This window comes from Heteronotia binoei, chromosome 4, assembly GCF_032191835.1.
Source record: "Heteronotia binoei isolate CCM8104 ecotype False Entrance Well chromosome 4, APGP_CSIRO_Hbin_v1, whole genome shotgun sequence".
Taxonomy (NCBI): domain Eukaryota; kingdom Metazoa; phylum Chordata; class Lepidosauria; order Squamata; family Gekkonidae; genus Heteronotia; species Heteronotia binoei.
Window position 1 is genome coordinate 103,043,097 of NC_083226.1, and position 18,912 is coordinate 103,062,008.

Sequence of the window (18,912 nt, forward strand, 5' to 3'; positions counted from 1 at the left end):
CCAAAAAACCCCCAAAACTTCAAGAGCACCAGACCAGAAGACCAAAAAACACCAGGTAAACCAAGCCCTCCCTCCCCCTCCCAAACCCCCCCCCCTCAGGCCACAGACAAGTAGACTTTGCCAAAGGACCACCAGACCAGGCTACTGGCTAGCAAGCAACAGAGAACAGGACAGAGAGACCAAGAAGGGTCATCAGCCCTCCCCCCCAACCCACCCACAAGCCCGAACTAACACGCCAACCAGACCAGGTAGGCTAAGTTAGCATTGAGGCCACAGGAAAAATAAAAGCCAAGGGACTGACCAGTCCAGGCTACTGGCTAGCAAGCAACAGAGCACAGGAGAGACCAAGAAGGGTCACCAGCCCTCCCCCCCCCAACCCACCCACAAGCCCAAACCAGCACGCCAACCAGACCAGGTAGGCTAAGTTGGCATTGAGGCCACAGGAGAAATAAAAGCCAAGGGACTGACCGGTATAGGCTACTGGCTAGCAAGCAACAGAGCACAGCAGAGACCAAGAAGGGTCACCAGCACTCGCCCCCCCCCAACCCACCCAAAAGCCCAAACCAGCACGCCAACCAGACCAGGTAGGCTATGTTGGCACTGAGCCCACAGGAGAAATAACAGCAAAGGGACTGACCAGACCAGGCTACTGGCTAGCAAGCAACAGAGCATAGCAGAGACCAAGAAGGGTCACCAGCCCTCCCCTGCAACCCGCCCACAAGCCCAAACTAACACACCAACCAGACCAGGTAGGCTATGTTGGCACTGAGGCCACAGGAGAAATAATAGCAAAGGGACTGACCAGACCAGGCTACTGGCTAGCAAGCAACAGAGCATAGCAGAGACCAAGAAGGGTCACCAGCTTTCCCCCGCAACCCGCCCACAAGCCCAAACTAACACACCAACCAGACCAGGTAGGCTAAGTTAGCATTGAGGCCACAGGAAAAATAAAAGCCAAGGGACTGACCAGACCAGGCTACTGGCTAGCAAGCAACAGAGCACAGGAGAGACCAAGAAGGGTCACCAGCCCTCCCACCCACAAGCCCAAACCAGCACGCCAACCAGACCAGGTAGGCTATGTTGGCACTGAGGCCCCAAGGGAATAATAGCAAAGGGACTGACCAGACCAGGCTACTGGCTAGCAAGCAACAGAGCATAGCAGAGACCAAGAAGGGTCACCAGCTTTCCCCCGCAACCCGCCCACAAGCCCAAACTAACACACCAACCAGACCAGGTAGGCTAAGTTAGCATTGAGGCCACAGGAAAAATAAAAGCCAAGGGACTGACCAGACCAGGCTACTAGCTAGCAAGCAACAGAGCACAGGAGAGACCAAGAAGGGTCACCAGCCCTCCCACCCACAAGCCCAAACCAACACGCCAACCAGACCAGGTAGGCTATGTTGGCACTGAGGCCACAGGAGAAATAACAGCAAAGGGACTGACCAGACCAGGCTACTGGCTAGCAAGCAACAGAGCACAGCAGAGACCAAGAAGGGTCACCAGCCCTCCCCCCCAACCCACCCACAAGCCCAAACCAGCACGCCAACCAGACCAGGTAGGCTAAGTTGGCATTGAGGCCACAGGAGAAATAAAAGCCAAGGGACTGACCGGTCTAGGCTACTGGCTAGCAAGCAACAGAGCACAGCAGAGACCAAGAAGGGTCACCAGCACTCGCCCCCCCCCAACCCACCCAAAAGCCCAAACCAGCACGCCAACCAGACCAGGTAGGCTATGTTGGCACTGAGCCCACAGGAGAAATAACAGCAAAGGGACTGACCAGACCAGGCTACTGGCTAGCAAGCAACAGAGCATAGCAGAGACCAAGAAGGGTCACCAGCCCTCCCCTGCAACCCGCCCACAAGCCCAAACTAACACACCAACCAGACCAGGTAGGCTATGTTGGCACTGAGGCCACAGGAGAAATAATAGCAAAGGGACTGACCAGACCAGGCTACTGGCTAGCAAGCAACAGAGCATAGCAGAGACCAAGAAGGGTCACCAGCTTTCCCCCGCAACCCGCCCACAAGCCCAAACTAACACACCAACCAGACCAGGTAGGCTAAGTTAGCATTGAGGCCACAGGAAAAATAAAAGCCAAGGGACTGACCAGACCAGGCTACTGGCTAGCAAGCAACAGAGCACAGGAGAGACCAAGAAGGGTCACCAGCCCTCCCACCCACAAGCCCAAACCAGCACGCCAACCAGACCAGGTAGGCTATGTTGGCACTGAGGCCCCAAGGGAATAATAGCAAAGGGACTGACCAGACCAGGCTACTGGCTAGCAAGCAACAGAGCATAGCAGAGACCAAGAAGGGTCACCAGCTTTCCCCCGCAACCCGCCCACAAGCCCAAACTAACACACCAACCAGACCAGGTAGGCTAAGTTAGCATTGAGGCCACAGGAAAAATAAAAGCCAAGGGACTGACCAGACCAGGCTACTAGCTAGCAAGCAACAGAGCACAGGAGAGACCAAGAAGGGTCACCAGCCCTCCCACCCACAAGCCCAAACCAACACGCCAACCAGACCAGGTAGGCTATGTTGGCACTGAGGCCACAGGAGAAATAACAGCAAAGGGACTGACCAGACCAGGCTACTGGCTAGCAAGCAACAGAGCACAGCAGAGACCAAGAAGGGTCACCAGCCCTCCCCCCCAACCCACCCACAAGCCCAAACCAGCACGCCAACCAGACCAGGTAGGCTAAGTTGGCATTGAGGCCACAGGAGAAATAAAAGCCAAGGGACTGACCGGTCTAGGCTACTGGCTAGCAAGCAACAGAGCACAGCAGAGACCAAGAAGGGTCACCAGCACTCGCCCCCCCAACCCACCCACAAGCCCAAACCAGCACGCCAACCAGACCAGGTAGGCTATGTTGGCACTGAGGCCACAAGAGAAATAACAGCAAAGGGACTGACCAGACCAGGCTACTGGCTAGCAAGCAACAGAGCACAGGACAGACACAGGCCACAGAAAAATGGCCTGTTCCAAAGCAAACAAACAGAAGCCCACAAAAGCAGCAGAGCAAAGCAGAAATTATTTTAACAAACTAGGCAAAAGTGATTAAAGCAAACAACCCCAGCCAGGCCAAGCCAGAGCCACCCCCTTCCCCCCCCAGCAACCCCCCCCCCCAACACAAAACCACCCAGACACCTACCCAAGGAAAACAGAAGCCTTTCTAAAAGATAAAAAACAAAAACCTACTTATAAAAATTCCCCAGTTCCCTTCCCCATAATAAAGAAAAAAGGAAGGATCTCACCCAGTCAGATGCTGAAGTCCAGGTCCAAGTCCAAGATTCAGGATCAGGATCACCACACCAGGCCATAGAGAGCAGAGCAGCGGAGCACTTTGCCAAAGCAGCAGAGGCTCAACACCAGCTCACAGTCTCTCTACGGCAACAGGAACAGCAATGGAGTCCAGGGGGCAAGAGATGGTAAATAAATACCCTCTCTCTGCCCAGAACAGAACAGTTTGAAAATAAATTGTTCTGTTCTCTGATTGGCTTGAGGGGAAAAACATACAATTCCATTGGAGAATTGCAATTTCTCCCTTCCCCCTGCAGAAACAGCCCTGCAGGGTCCTGCAAAGCCACAAAGTTGCACTTTGCAGAAATGCATGCCTCTGATTGGTCAGAGGCCTCCTTCCCCTTCCCTCTCACCCCATCCAGAGACGGGAAAAGGCCAGGGAAAGGTGGGAAAGGCAATCACAGACTGCCTTTTGCCTTTCCCTATTGTTCTAAAAGGAAGGAGTAGCTTTACCGAATATTTCCAAATAGTACCATAAATATTTGGAAAACAGGTATTCGGAATTCAAAAATAGGCTCAGATGCCTATCCGGAATACCTATTTCTGAATATTTACCGAAATGGCTCTATTCGGTAAAATTTTGGTATAGCTTTATCCGAATTGACAGCCCTAGTCAGAAAATGGAATGCAGATGTCTGTTGTTTCTTTTCTTGTTTTGTTTTCATTTTGATGGCTAGTCATTGGCCAGGAGAGTTACTTGCAACAGGTAACCAGAAATCAATCTATAGATGCTTTTAGTTGTGAAAAAATTGAGAGATATGACAAATTTAGAAAGTACAGATCAGTTTAAAATCCTGTGTTCCTGCTCTTTCCCACCTTGCCCTTATTCCTTTTGTGTGTGGAACTGAGATTGAAGACTTCCCATTTATAAATCTTTGATGTAATTACTGTTCGTTGTGGTATTCAAATTCAAACCAGGGTTTGTTCACGTACACATGAAACTCTAATCCATGGTTTTTATCCTGGTTTAGAATCCTACTTTGGCAAGAAAAAAAATCAGTTTGGTATAAACAGATAGGGCAGGAGTGGCCAAACCAGCTCAACGTAAGAGCCACATAGAATAAACATCAGAGATTTGAAAGCTACAAGACATGAACTTCAAAAGTTTGAGAGCAGGGGCAGGCAGGAAGACAAATAGAAGGGTGGAGGGAGGGAAAGGTGGAAAGAAAGCAACTTCAAATGCATTCTCCAAGCTGCAGGTTGGCTTGGCTTGGAAAAATGATTTAATGCCTTCTGCAGTCTGGCTGACAGGGCAGTGGGGACTTTGAGAGCCACACAATACGTATGAAAGAGCCACATGTGGCTCCTGAGCCACATTTGAGATAGTGGTTCGTTGTGACATGTGCATGCAGCCGATAAACAAGTGGGTGTAAAACATTGAACCCATTCCGGCATATCCATCTAAGTTTAGTATTATTCTAAGTGTATATTTTATTTTCCTAGTTTTCTCTGATGTTTTAAACTTAGTGAGCGTAACTTTTTAAAAAACTGTGCCAGTAACAAGGTCACAAGATCAAGTAACAAAGCAGTTTTCCAAAACGTGTTGCTTTCTAGGAGCTGTGTAATTTCTGTACAGATGGTTGCTTCCATTGTAACAGTTGGCCAAGAAGGGAGTGTTAAGGACATTTGTCAGTGAATTCTTTTTTCTTTTTCTTTTTTTGGGGAGGGGGGGGGTTAAAGCAGGTTTTGTGTTTCACAGCTTAGGCTTTCAGCCAAGACACTAGCAGTAACCTGCTTTGGGCTCTTGAGTTCAGAAAGCACATTTTGTAGATGCTGAAGTCTTACAGAGATCTCATTTAGAAGGATGACTCATTTCAGTATAGAATGAAGTTGCTATCAATTACATTAAAATATGTCATTGTGGTATATTTATGGATACGAAAAGCTTGTACTCTGGCAGTTTCTCTCCTTATCATTTATATTAGTAAAATACATAGATACTTAAATTAATACTATCAGTATAAGCAGGGAACCCACAAGGACTTGCAGGATCACTTCATTGTCCCCTGTGTCATCATCCTCACACTTTCTTTCTCTCCTTCTGGCAGGCCCAATTTCCTTTTTGCTGCTTCCTTCTCTTCTTCCCACTAACCAAACAACCATTCTTTTACCTTCTCCCTCCCCAGTCTTCTGCTTTATCCATTCTTTTTTTACTTCATTTACATCCTATCTTTTCCCCCTAGTGGGGACCCCAAGCAGTTTACATTGTTCTCCCCTGCTCTGTTTTATTCTCACAAGCTGTGAGTTACATTACATTGAGAGAGTGACTGATCCAAGGTTACCCTGCAAGCTTTTACAGCAGAGTGGAGATTTGAACCTTAATCTCCTAGGTTCTGTTCTAATAGTTTCGCTACTACACCACATTGGGTGTTCTTCCCTCCCTCCCTCTGTCTGAGAAAACTATGGCTTATTAGCACAGTGCCAACCACTGGACCAAGCAAATTTTCACACTGCGGACCCAATTATGTGGCAGGGAATATGCAAGGACTTGCTGAGGGCACCTCTCTTTCCTCTGTATCCTCTCCTCACATTTTTTTAAATCTCTTTCTGGCAGCTCTCATATCCTCCTCTTTCATTGATTCTTTTTCTCCTTTCCACCCACCATCCATCTTTGGATATTTTGGTATTTATTTACTTCATTATATCCCAGCTTTCTCCACAGTGGGGATCAAGAGCACCTTACATCATTCTCTTCTTCTCCATTTTATCCTCACAACAACCCTGTGAAGTTGGTTAGGTGAGAATGTATGACTGGCCAAAGGTCATGAGTTTCCATGGGATGAGTGGGGATTACAGCCCGTAACAGTCAGGACCACATAACAACACTGGGCAGGTTTACTTTCCTTTTTCTGATTGTTGCATTTGTCTTTTTTACAGATAGAGAGATATGAGCCCAATAACACAACATAACATTGCAAGATGTCTTTTTTCTGTAATTGGGGATCCATATCTTTTCCTCAGTTTTTTTAATGTTATTCCTTTTCTGCTATACATATGCTTAAGTTCTTTTTTTAAAAAAAAATATTTTCTGTGGTTTATATATCATGCAAATTCATCATGAACTGAAAACACAGCACTACATTCACATTGTACTAATGCAGCAGCCTCATTGATATACTAAACTACAATCACCTGTCATGATATGCTAGTAAATTTAGAAATGTTGCTCTATTGCTACAGGCAGTAAGACATCAAGGGCTAAAATAGCTAATTTCCCTTGCTGCATGTTACAAATTCTGTGACTTAATTTAATTGACCTTCTCCTTGAGATGTTGGTTCATCTAGCCATGTTATAAAGTCTTATTCCCTGCAAGGAAAGCAGCCTGAGGGGTAGAACTTTTTAGGACAAGAGCTTGTTTAGAAAAGGCATTGTCTTGTAAAATGTGGCAAAATTTGTAGAACTTGTTGCTGAGCTTCAAGTATGCAAGCAAAATAAATAGGCTTTATACAGTTCATCCATCTCGTTGATGCATCCATTCCTGAGAATTGTATTTTGCAGCTGAACATGTAGAAAAATTATTTTTAAGTGGAACTGACAGCAGAATTGTTTTTTCCTTGGAGAATTTTTGCATAAGAACAGACTTTAGAAGGCCATCTTTTTTTGGCAACTGCTATAACATATCTGAATATCAGTTGTCCAGAATTTAAGCTTGTCTGCCTTGTGTCCATCATTATTGCAAAGGAGAGAGAGCTTGTCTGGTGCAATGGAACCTTTTGGGAGCTTTGTTAGTGTGCACTATCTCATTCCTATTTAAAAGAAATGGGGAGGAGCTGTGTCTCAGTAATGGGGTACCTCCTTTTACATACATCAGCCCCTGATATCTCCAAATAAAAAAATCTCAGCTGGTTTGGGAAAAGCCTTCATTTGCCTGAGACCACAGAGAACTGCTGCCAGACAAAGGAGTTGTATTTGGCTAGATGGACCAATGCCAGCTTCGTATGTTCAAATGGAAGTTATTTAAATGTTAACAAGCATAAGTCTAGTAAATACATTGCTGCATCTCCAGTAAAGCTTTTGACAGTGTCTTTCATGAGAAGTTCTTTGGTCAACTAAACCATCTTGGGGCAAGACAGTCAAGTGCCTTAAGCCTCAGTGAGAAAGCTGTGTTGCAAACAGTGTAAACAAATGAGAGCTGGTTATCATGTTGAATAGTAACTGATTCAATGAAAGGTAAGATTAAATGGATCATTCTCACAAGGAAGAAAGCCAAGCAGTGGAGTTCCCCAAGGAGCAGTATCAGTGCCATTTCATTTGTTCATAAATTATTTGGAATGGCTTTAAAAAAATTGTCAGTGACTACTGGCTAAATGTTTAGATGCAGCATGCCTCTGAATGCCAGTTGGCAGGGAGCAGTAACAGAGACAGGCTTTGGCATCTGTTCCCCGGCTTGTCAGCTTACTGGGTCTTCTGGTTGGGTGATGTAGGAAATGGAGTTCTGGACTAGACAGACATGCTGTATGGGAATGCAAACAATTCCCTAGGCCACTGGCCTGTTTTATGCCTTTTTGACACCAGTAGTGATATATTACACATTTCATGAAATCATTCTAGAAAGGCTCTACTGTTCAGCCAATTCAGTTGTATGTTAAAGACTGCTCTATGTTCTCTGTGAGTATCTTATGATCTTTAAATACTGGCGGACAACTTTAAAGTCTGCATAATTGTTAGGACAATTATCAGCCAACAGTAAATTAGTAACTTGTAAGGTTAGGCTAATGGTGTTTGGCTTGGGAAAGGGGCAGGTTGTAAAGAGAAATGTTTGCCCATTTGAAGTACTTTGTACTAGATCGGGGCCTCTATTTTTTTAGATATAGATTGTCTTTAGTGCTTGTCTGACATGTTCTTTCTGTTGCACAGATACCTGTAGTGACTTGAACTCTGAACTGCAGAGAGTGCTGACGGGTCTGGAGAATGTAGTCTGCGGGAGAAAGAAGAGCAGCTGCAGTTTGTCCGTAGCAGATGTGGACAGACATATCGAGCAGCTCACCACTGCCAGTGAACATTGTGACCTAGCCATTAAGGTGTGGTAATTGAAGCTAGTCGCTTTACTGTTTAACTTCAAACCGAATTAACACCTCTTCCCCCTCCCACCACCAATGTTCCCTCTAAGCTGTGAGCATAAATTCTACTTTGTGAGCTGCTGAGATTAAAGTTGTGAACTACTGGCATGAAAGTTGTGAGCTACTGCATAAATTATTGTGCTCTGAGAGCCAGTTTGGTGTGGTGGTTAAGTGCATGGACTCTTATCTGGGAGAACCGGGTTTGATTCCCCACTTCTCCACTTGCAGCTGCTGGAATGGCCTTCGGTCAGTCATAGTTCTCGTAGGAGTTGTCCTTGAAAGGGCAGCTTCTGTGAGAGCTCTCTCCGCGCCCCCCCCACCTGTTGTGGGTAGAAAGATAAAGGAGTCTGTGAGCCACTCTGAGACTCTGAGATTGAGTATAGGCTGAGATATAAATCCAATATCATCATCATCATCCTTCCTGAGCTAAGACAAAAATGTGTGAGCTGGAGGCTAAAAATCTGTGAGCTAGCTCACACTAACTCAGCTTAGAGGGAACACTGCTCACCACCTATGCGGCATTTCCCCTATGATAATACAATGCATTTCACTGGGCGCAGCTTTGATGTAGAAAATTATCAGTATTGCTGATTTAATAAGGGAATAATTAAGTCACAGAGAAATTCTGTCTTGCCTGTCCTCCTGTTAGAAAGCACCTCTAATCACGGGACAAAACTATTAAGTCACAGAACATTCCCTTTCATTTTGACTCCTGAGTGTGTATGAGTTCTTGATAATCAGGAAATAATGTAGGTGGAAGGTACTTGGAAGAAAGAACTTATTAGGATTCTTTGTAGTAACAAGAAGAAGATACAGGAAGTGCAGAAATAAGAGATAGGAAGTCCAGAGCAAAACACTAGATAACTGGAGACAGGGTCCTGAGGAAGGCAGAAGACATAAAAGCCTGAAGTAGGGTGAACATGGCAGGAGTGGAGGGATGGCTCGCATAGGTCCTGTGTGTAGGGGGGTGTCTCATATAGATCCTAGTGCTGACTGGAACTGCAGATAGCTTAACTTAAAAGCATTTTACCCCTCTCACAGTTGTTTCCCTTTATATGAAGTGAATGGTTTCAGTAGTATTGGGCCTTTAATTTATGGACTATCTACTGTGGCAGTGATAGCACATGATGATACAGTTGTGCATAATTTAGCTGTAACACTGAGATGTCACTGGAAGAATAATGATATAATGGATGATTTTTTAAAAAAATATCTCTAACAACTCTATTCTAAGGTGTATTATGGATAAAGTTAGCAAGAAAATGCTCTGTTTGTCTTCAATGACTGTTTCTATTGCAGAATCTGTGTTTGATTTCCATTTTTTCATCAGTCTTTGTCAGATAGTGTGGGAGATATCCCAAGGCAGAAAAGTCATTCTGCATTGGCTAAGGCTTTTAAATCAGAAACAGAATAGGCCAAGAGACCTCTTGTTCAAATATTTAAAATGCATTTCTGGGATTTGCCCAAGCTGCATTTTTATGTCAGACTTTACAGTTCTCCTATTCTGATGAGGTGGTAATGTTTTAAAATTTCCTGATATAGGATCTAGCAATAAAATAGCTTGATTTTTAGAATTTTTGCATAGTTTAATACAGAACATTTTAGAGGATGACTTGGACTGAGGATGTCTGCTTTCAGGATTAAAGCCTCACAGTTTTTTATCTTGCTGTGTTCATCATTGCCCTGCCCTCATTGTACCTTTTGTATTTTCTGGATGATGCCAGTGACTCCATTTTCTCTTGTATAGGTTGTAATAAATAGATAAAGAGATGTGGTCTTTTGTGAAAAACTGGAGGATGAAAGAGCTTTTTAAAGACAGAAATACATATAAAATTATTCATACAGGATTAGTTAAGAAGTAATGCTATCTATGGCTTATATTGAAGAAACAGTAATTAATTGACTTATATTGCTCAAAGAGGGGGAATGGAAAAGAACAGAGTGTACAAATGCAAGCCTCATAACTATAGTTTTGTTTCTTAAGCTTTGTTTCTTACTTTCTCCACATTCCAAATCGCATCTTTCACTGGCATCTCTAAAATAATATTGACAAAACCATGAAGAGAACATGAGCAACATCATTCTTGGTCTTTTAGTTTAAATGTATAATATAGCCAGAGTAGTTTGAGAGGGAGTTTGTGGTGCTAACTTCAGTATTACAGTGCTGGTAAATGTTTGACAGAGTTGAAATCCTGTAGCTTGTGCAAGTAAATATTTTCCTGGTTTGTACACAGAAAAGACCTTGAATCAGAATGGATTAACTGTTCGGCTATGTACACTGTAAAATGTCTTGCTTATTTTTAGAGCAAGATAAAAATTATCTGACTGAATGAGCTTCCTTAAATCAAGGGGATAGGGGAATTGTTGGTCTTACCAAACAATTCAGTCAGCTGCTCCCAACCCTGTGATGGAAACAAGAAATCTATAATCAAAAAGAGGCAGAGGACTATCGGTGCGTGTGTGTGCAGAGTGAGGAACAGAGATATGTACAATAGTGAGCTCCGGTAAGAAAGTGAGCCAGACACCTGCACCTAGTATTAAAACAATGTATTTACAGGATATATACAAAGTAACTAGTGCAGTGCTAATCATAGATCTAAGCGACAAAGTGCTCCGCCAGCATCCACCTCTCCAGTGAGAGAACTATACACAGTCAATGCAGTCCTTATATATTTACATCAGCCAATCAAGGCAGTCCATAATCTTGCTGACTCCAGCAGGTACTTTCCCTTCTTCCTTATCCAGCCAGAACCGGCTTGCTGACAAGGCCACTCTGACCTGATCTGTCAGTTAGATCCACCTGCTGGCTTGTTGCTCCTGTCAGGCTGTGTAAAGGAGGACTCCATATACCAACAAGGACAAGATACATCTAACAGTTTGTTTCAAGGTATATAGAAAACCTAAGTGAGGCATTTCCTTACTGGCCAAGGTTCCAGTTACCAGATGTGAATGAGATTTTCCTGTCCCAATCTTTTAAAATAATCTAGGGGAAATTCCATCTTGGTGCACTGTTTTTGCCAGAATACATTGAATAGTGTCTCTACAACTTTGTCCTTTTATGCAAATGTCATCTTCACATTAGCAAACAACACAAATAAAATGTTTTCTTTCTGTAAACTTATTTATTTAATCAAATTTATATCCTCCCCTCCCCTATTGGGCTCATGTGCCATAAAACATTTGCAATAATTTATTGATGTTGCCATTATGGTACTAGTAAAGGAAAGTTGATTCAGGAAAACAGTGAAGTTTTTAAATTTTCAGTAGGTTGCTGCAAACATTGGACTTTCTCTGAAGAACATTTACCTCACCACAGGCAGATAAAGGGCTTTTTTTGAGCAGGAATGCACAGGAACACAGTTCCAGCTGGCTTAGCATCAGGGGATGTGGCCTAATGTGCAATTGAGTTCTTCTGGGTCTTTTCTACAAAAAAAGCCCTGGACAAGTATATTATTGGGCTTGGGTCATGAACCTTGCTTCCACTTGCTCTGTGCCCTTTTCCACTGCAGCAGTAATCTTCTGCTTTAGTGAAATACATTCTTCTGGGAGCAAGACCACCATTATTCAATGTGCCAAAAAGCATCCAGCACTGAGGAAAGTGCTGCACAGTGGAGAACCATTTTTGCAATGAAATAAGATGGGTACAATTGGAGGCAAGGCTTAGAATTCAAGTTTTGGTGTTAAAAACAGCCCCCCAATCACCATCAACATTAGTGGTAATAATGATAAATGTTATTTCTTACACTTTGTCACAGTTTTTGCTGGTTTTAAATGCTTTGGCTTCAAAAATTAGATATTGTAAAACATTCACTTCTGCTGTCATGGAATGGTAATGGCTGGAATTTGGTTTAGAGTAGTCAGGGACCAGGTAGACCAAATACAATTTGAGTATGTGGACAAATGGTTAAAAAGGTCATTCCTTCCCCGCTCCAGGAAATTCTGTTATACTTTGAGCATAGGGCCAATTCCTGAATGCAAAGCTAATTTAACCTCCAGAAAGGGATTCCTTTTTCTCCCTCTAAATTCTCTTTTTATCTACTTAGCATCTGTAGACGAAGCTATTTTTGTGTAAATGTGCTGCCAGGCCACAGAATCACACTGATTGGGAGGAAAAAAGATTAAGCTTTACGTAGTTAATACTGATTGCAAAATGAAAATATAATATTTACCTGGCAAAGATCTATTTACTGTATTATGAACAAAGGAAAATAAAAATAGGGAATATACTAATTTCTGTTTTCCTAAATCTAAACCAAGATTCAATTCAGGTTGGTAAAACACTTAAAAGTTAACTAGATTAATTCCTGCTTACCATACCTATTCTAAAGCATTCATTTTCCATCTTTCATACTTCTATGATGCCTTTTTTCAAAATTCTGTTTTATCCATCACCTTACAATGAGCTCTTTCCTTATTTTATTCAAATCCCATACCCCTGCCTAGTGGAATCAGTGTCCGGGATCCCATAGTTTTGTGATAATCAGCTATACTTCAGGAAGAGTATTTGTTCATCTTCTTCATGGTCTCTGTACATTCATACCCATTAGAATCTAGGCTCCTGCTCTAGCCCTGACCAGTGATTTTTAAGCTCCATAGAGAGGATTTTCTGTGTCCTTGCCCCTGGGCGTGCCAAGGAACTCCACTGCTCATTCTCAAGGGGTGGAAGTGAACTTACCTCATTATTTCTAGCTCCTACTCTTCTCTAAACTACTCTTGCTTCTCAGAATCTGAAGTGGACAAAATAAACCTATCTTGGACAAAATGAACCTATAAACCTAAAATAAACCTAGCTCTCAGCACTCTTCCCAATCCTGATCGATAAGCAGAGAGATCCCCACTGAGTCCAACAATCAGTTCTGACCATTGACATCGACTCCATGATGTCCACCCAGATGCGTATCATCCTAGAACATCCCCTTGACACCGAGACTGACCACCTCAAGACTAGGGATTGTTGTTCCAATGGCCAACTCCTCCTCAGATGGCTCCATTGAACCAAAGACAGCTCCAATAATACCTAAATGGAGCTTACTCTCTCCAACCATCTTTTCCGTGGCTTCATATGAGATGACCTCCAGAATGGGAAGTAGTGTTCCATCGTTTCCAATCAACGGAGATCTCATCACCACCCTACCAAACTACTAGCAACTTCAACAGCAGGAATATCAGCACCAAGAGGACATCAGCATTGACCCTGAAACACATCCAAAACTGCTGACCAATCCTCCATAGCACCCACTGAGACATCAGCACCAAATTCTCCCGAACTGAGATTGGCACCAATCACACAACAAACACTCCAATTGGATTTGGAATCTCTAGTACTGAAGACCTACATAGCACCTCTGGTAAAGATTCCAACAACAGTGATTCAGAATAGCAGACCCTGTGTTCAGACCTATCACCACCCAGTTAGGAAAGTGAGGACTTACCTATCTCTCCATCTGAGGACTTTAAATTTTACCGAGACTTTATCAAGAAGATGGCCCATACTCTGGCCATCATTCAACCCTGCCCAGAAGTAACTGACCCAGTATTTGATATTGTGCAATTTGATACATCTACCTCCATAGACCTCAACTTTGTGGCCATGCTCCAATTAGCAAAAGTCCCTTGGGACAAGCCTGGAATAATGTGCATCTCATCAAGACACTTGGACCACATATACAAGTTGCAGGGAACTGGAGCTGAGTTCTTATTTTGTCACCCTAAGCCTAACTCCTCAGTGGCAGCATCCTCCTCCAAGAGTAAGCACACCCGTTCTGCACCATCAGGCAAGGAACGGTGGGGTGGACTTCTTCAGCAGAAAGTTTTACCCAACCGCAGCCCTGAAGATCAGAAACACCAATTATCTGGCTAGCATGGGACATTATCAATACACTCTATGGGAACAATTATCTGAAACCCTCTCTGCCTTTCCAGATGACAAACAGACAGGATCCATGGAGGTGCAGAAAGAGGGTATGCTAGTGTTGAAACGGCAGATTAATTCCTTGAAACATGTTCTGGACACCTTCACCAAAACTCTTACTTAGTGTCAGGCGTAGGTTCATTGAAGCTCACAAGTAAGCAGACTTGGTATTTTGAAACAAAGTTGCATTTATTGGATACTTCAGAGTTACTTCAGCATGGCAGGTATTGGAACTGATGGAGATCAGCTCGAACTATTGGCATTTAACCTTCTACATAAAAGCAATTGTTTCTACCCCCCAATTCCCAAAACAAAAGGTTACTTTGCATGTGAGACTTTTCCCAACGCTTCCCCCCCTTATCTCTTCAGTTGGTGGTTACATTTCCTAGAGGCAATGTCCTTGGGGCCTCCGGAGAGGAGGTGAGAATCTGGCACATACTGTCTACTTCAAAGGGACCTTGGCAACCTTTGATATTCCTGGGAAGCTGTTTTCTACTCTTCCCCCCTCCCTCCTTACTACCCCGGCTTCTATGTTCGTAGGCATTTCTAAGCAGCATTGAATATGATTAGTAACAGCACTGATTAACATCATAGATGAACAGAGCCTGACACTTAGTCCATTGCTCTCTGACAAAACTCATGGCTTTGGCTGACAGCGCTCAATCTCAATATCCCTGGAATTGAGAGGCCATGGGTTCTACTCTTGGTATTTCATCATTCCCAAGAAAGATGGAGGCCTCCAACCAGTAATGGATGTGTGCTGTCAACAGAGTCATCATGTACTGCAAGTTCTAGATGACAACCCTTTCCCACATCCTGCCACTACTTAAGGAAGGGGTTTGGATGGCCACAATAGATGTTCCCCAGAGAGTACTTCGATCAAGTTCTCAAAATCTTTTGGTCATACCTGGGCTAAAAGAGGATAGGCTAAATTCCACCAGAGCAAGAGCCTTCTCGATGGCAGCCCCAATAATCTGGAACACCCTCCCAGAAGCCATCATGGCCCTGCGAGACTTATCACAATTCCGCAGGGTCTGCAAGACTGAATTGTTTCAGATGGCATATGACATCTAAATGGGAAAGGGTTGTCACCTCAGCTGGATCTATCTCGTATTAGTACCAACTGCCTAGGATCTGACCGCTTTGGAGAAAGGAAAATACTATCTGATCCTGCTTTGAATAGATTAAGTAGCACCATTGTGATTTTATCTGATTGTTTTACTGTATACTGTTTCAATATTGTTTATTTTATGTTGTTAGCTGCCTTGAGTCTTCATATAATGGGCAGGATATAAATCTAATGTGATAAATGCATGCATGCATGCATGCATGCATACGTGAATGAATGAATGAATGAATGAATGAATGAATGAATGAATGAATGATCTACAGGATCAATTCCAATACACAATCCTCCCGTTGGGGATTTCCACCACTCTGAGTGTTCATGAAGACAGTGGTGGTGGTTGCAGCTCATCTTTATTTTCAAGGCATTGTTGTCTTTCCTTAAATAGACAACTGACTCCTGGTGGTCAACTCAGAGGGACAAATCCTAGAAAACATGGCAAGTACTCTGACATTACTGCAAGATTTAGATTTGAAGGTCAGTTTCAAAAAATCCAACCTCACCCTGTCCAAACAGATTCCGTTCATCTGAGCCATCACTGACTCCAATGTATGCAGGGTATTCCTCCCCCCTCAGAGAGCATCTGCAATAATTACTCTGATCTAGCAAATCAAATCCCCATAAGGGTGATCTCCACCCAATGTCTTTTGGGCCTCATGGCAGTAACTATGGTTGTTCTGATCAATGCCAAACTTTCTATTAGAATCCTGTAGCTTTGGTTTCTCAGATATTTCAAATACATCCTTGGAATATGAGACTCAGCATCCCTCAACACATGCTCCTTTCTCTATCTTGGTGGAAACACACACCCAACCTGCTGGAGAATGCCCCATTTCAACCTTCCTCTCCCACAGAAATCCTTACAGCTGCTTATGGAGATGGGGAGCACACCTCAAAGGCATGTCCATCAGGGTGGTATGGACTAACCTTCATCATCACCACCATATCAACTTCCCTGAACTTTTGGCCATAAAGCTCACTCTCCACTCATCCCTACCAACTCTAAAGGGGAAAGTTGTCTCTGTCCTCACTGACAACATTATGGCTCTCAGCTACATCAGCCACCAAGGGGGGATAGTCTACAGGAAATTCCGCCACTTGGCAGTCAAACTATGGTCTTGGTGCATGCCACACGGGACCTTTTTTGTAGTCAGCTACCTCCAAGGAGCAGAGAACACCCAAGCAGACCTCCAGGGGAAGGGAACAGCTTTGTTATATGAGTTGGAAATGAATTGGACCCCTACCATCTGTTAACATATCAAGGCTTTTTCTGTCATAACCTGCAGATTTCCAACTGAAAGCTAATTTGAGAAACTTGTCTTTTTCCTTCCTGGAGAGGCAAATTAAGGTCAACTTTTAGAACATTAGCAGAGTGCAAATTAAAGTGTATTTCTCTGAAGCTGCCAGTTATACCCTGGTTACTGGTAGCATTAGAAGTCATTCAATGAGAAGTCATTCCACCATGAGGGAAGGAGCCAACAAGGCAAACTTTTTAGGACAGAAAGTATTTATCTTACCAGTTTCAGCACTGTTATTCAGCAAATGCAGTGGAACTTACGCAAGCAAAATGTGCTTTGCTTCAGATGCTCATTTACTAAATCAGATTGTCTGTTTTAAGTATATGTGGAACTGGTAATACCCAATGATAATAAAGGTCAATGTGCTACCAAAAATAGCTTCTTAATATGATTGGCCAAATTCTAGAAGTGTCTTTGTTGCATCAGCAAAGATTAGCAAACTATAGTTCTCTTTATTACACAGGCGTATTGGTGAGGGGAAAATGGTTTGAAACCTCCAGGTAGGGCCTGGAGATCTCTTGGAATTATAGTTGATCTCTAGGCTACAGAGATCAGTTTCCCTGGATAAAGCAGCTGATTGGAAGGGAGGACTATAATATTATCCCCTGCTGAAGTCTTTTCACCTTTCCAAGCCCTGCCCTCCCTAGGGTGTACCCCAAGTCTCCAGGAATTTCCCAACCCAAAGTTGGTAGTCCTATGGGAAACAGTGTTCTTATAGGGATATTTCCTTTGCTTGCATACTCTCTTACTTCATTTGTTGCCAGGATTGATTGTGTGTTTGATAAATTTGCCAAAAGTGCCTCCAGAACACTACTATTATGGAAACAAAAATGTGGAGTGCTCTTTTTTTAACCTTAAAAGCTCTGTGTTATGGGACCTTCCTGAAGAAGTGCCTTCCCTTAACATCCTCTTTACATATTCCAGTTTATGTTTTGCCCCAAAACCAGAGCGTTGATTCTGACTGAGATGACATCACTTTGGGGTGATGTCACTGCACATCCAGAATGCCCCCCAAGATCCCCTCACCCAGATGAAGAAGGGACTTGGAAACCCTATTCAGAATTTACAACCTAGGTGGCATCAGGAAAAGCCTTTATGTGGTATTTGTTGGTTGCTGTGTGAAACAGGAAGCTTGAATAGATGGACTACTGGTCTGATATGATCCAGCAGTGCTCTTATGTTCACTATTTTCTTTGGGAAATCAGTGAAAATAACTTCCTTAAGGAGGGGCTATTTCCTTGTGCTAAAGTCCCTGAAACAACAAAAATCACTATGTAATTCTGTTGTTTTATTGAAGTTTTGTTAATTTATGTGGTTTTATATTTTTGTATTTGGACTTGTTTCAAACTTTTTAAATAGTATTGCTAAACTTTATACAAATTCTGTATACAGAGCCACTCCAAATGGGCAGCTCTTCCTTGGCCACACATATGCCAGTGATTACATGGGTAAACATTTATGCAGGCTGTGTTGTAAAAAAATAGCCCTGTGATCAAAGAAGTTGCTGCCAGTTATGTACAGTCTGGTTCACACATTTTTCCATGCGATTTCTCTCCCTTGCACATGACCATATAAGCAATAATATCTTTTAGAACCAACATTAGTCAAAAATTGTTTAGCCCGATTAATCACCTCTGTATATGCGGAGAAGCTGCATTCCCCAAGGGCCAAACAAGTAGTGATGGCAGCAACCACAGTTTGTTAATGTCCTGTTCAACATTAAAAGCGAGGTAGTGGTATGATTTTTATAATGCAGGTTGCCCTGCAGTTTACTTCCATGTTTTTCTTCCAGTCTTTCTTGGATACCAGTAGTCCACTATTGTCCCTTGCCTTGAATTGGGTGTATATGAGAGAGAGGGAGGGAGAAAAAGATTAATAATTTGTGTCTGGTATTCAGCTGTTCTGCTGCAGTTCTTAAAATCAGAATTTATCCATACAGTGGATAAAATGTTAATTTAGTGGGAGTTAAGGTTCGCTTGTCAATTTAATCACTTAGAGCAGAGAAAGTTTGATTTTGCCATATCCTCTGTCAGTTCTAGCATTGTAAGTCACTGAGCTGTTAAAGGGTCAGAGCTTATCTGGTTAATAGTGGTTTTCATTTTGCTTAACTGGCCCTCTAAAACAGCTGTCCACTTTCTACATCAACTGATTAAGCGGAGTGCACTCTATTATATATTTTAGAGTTTAATTAGTGTATGTGATGTTCTTTAATG

At 43.1% G+C, this 18,912-nt stretch overlaps 1 protein-coding gene across 7 annotated transcripts in view; it reads left to right on the forward strand.

Moving 5' to 3' along the window:
- Positions 1-18,912, forward strand: part of MCC (MCC regulator of WNT signaling pathway) — a 354,991-nt gene that overhangs the window by 268,714 nt on the left and 67,365 nt on the right. For all 7 annotated transcript variants that reach the window (XM_060235592.1, XM_060235594.1, XM_060235593.1 and 4 more), the window contains one exon: positions 8,162-8,325. In XM_060235592.1, the coding sequence (XP_060091575.1) occupies positions 8,162-8,325 (164 nt within the window). The remainder of the gene's footprint in view (positions 1-8,161; positions 8,326-18,912) is intronic.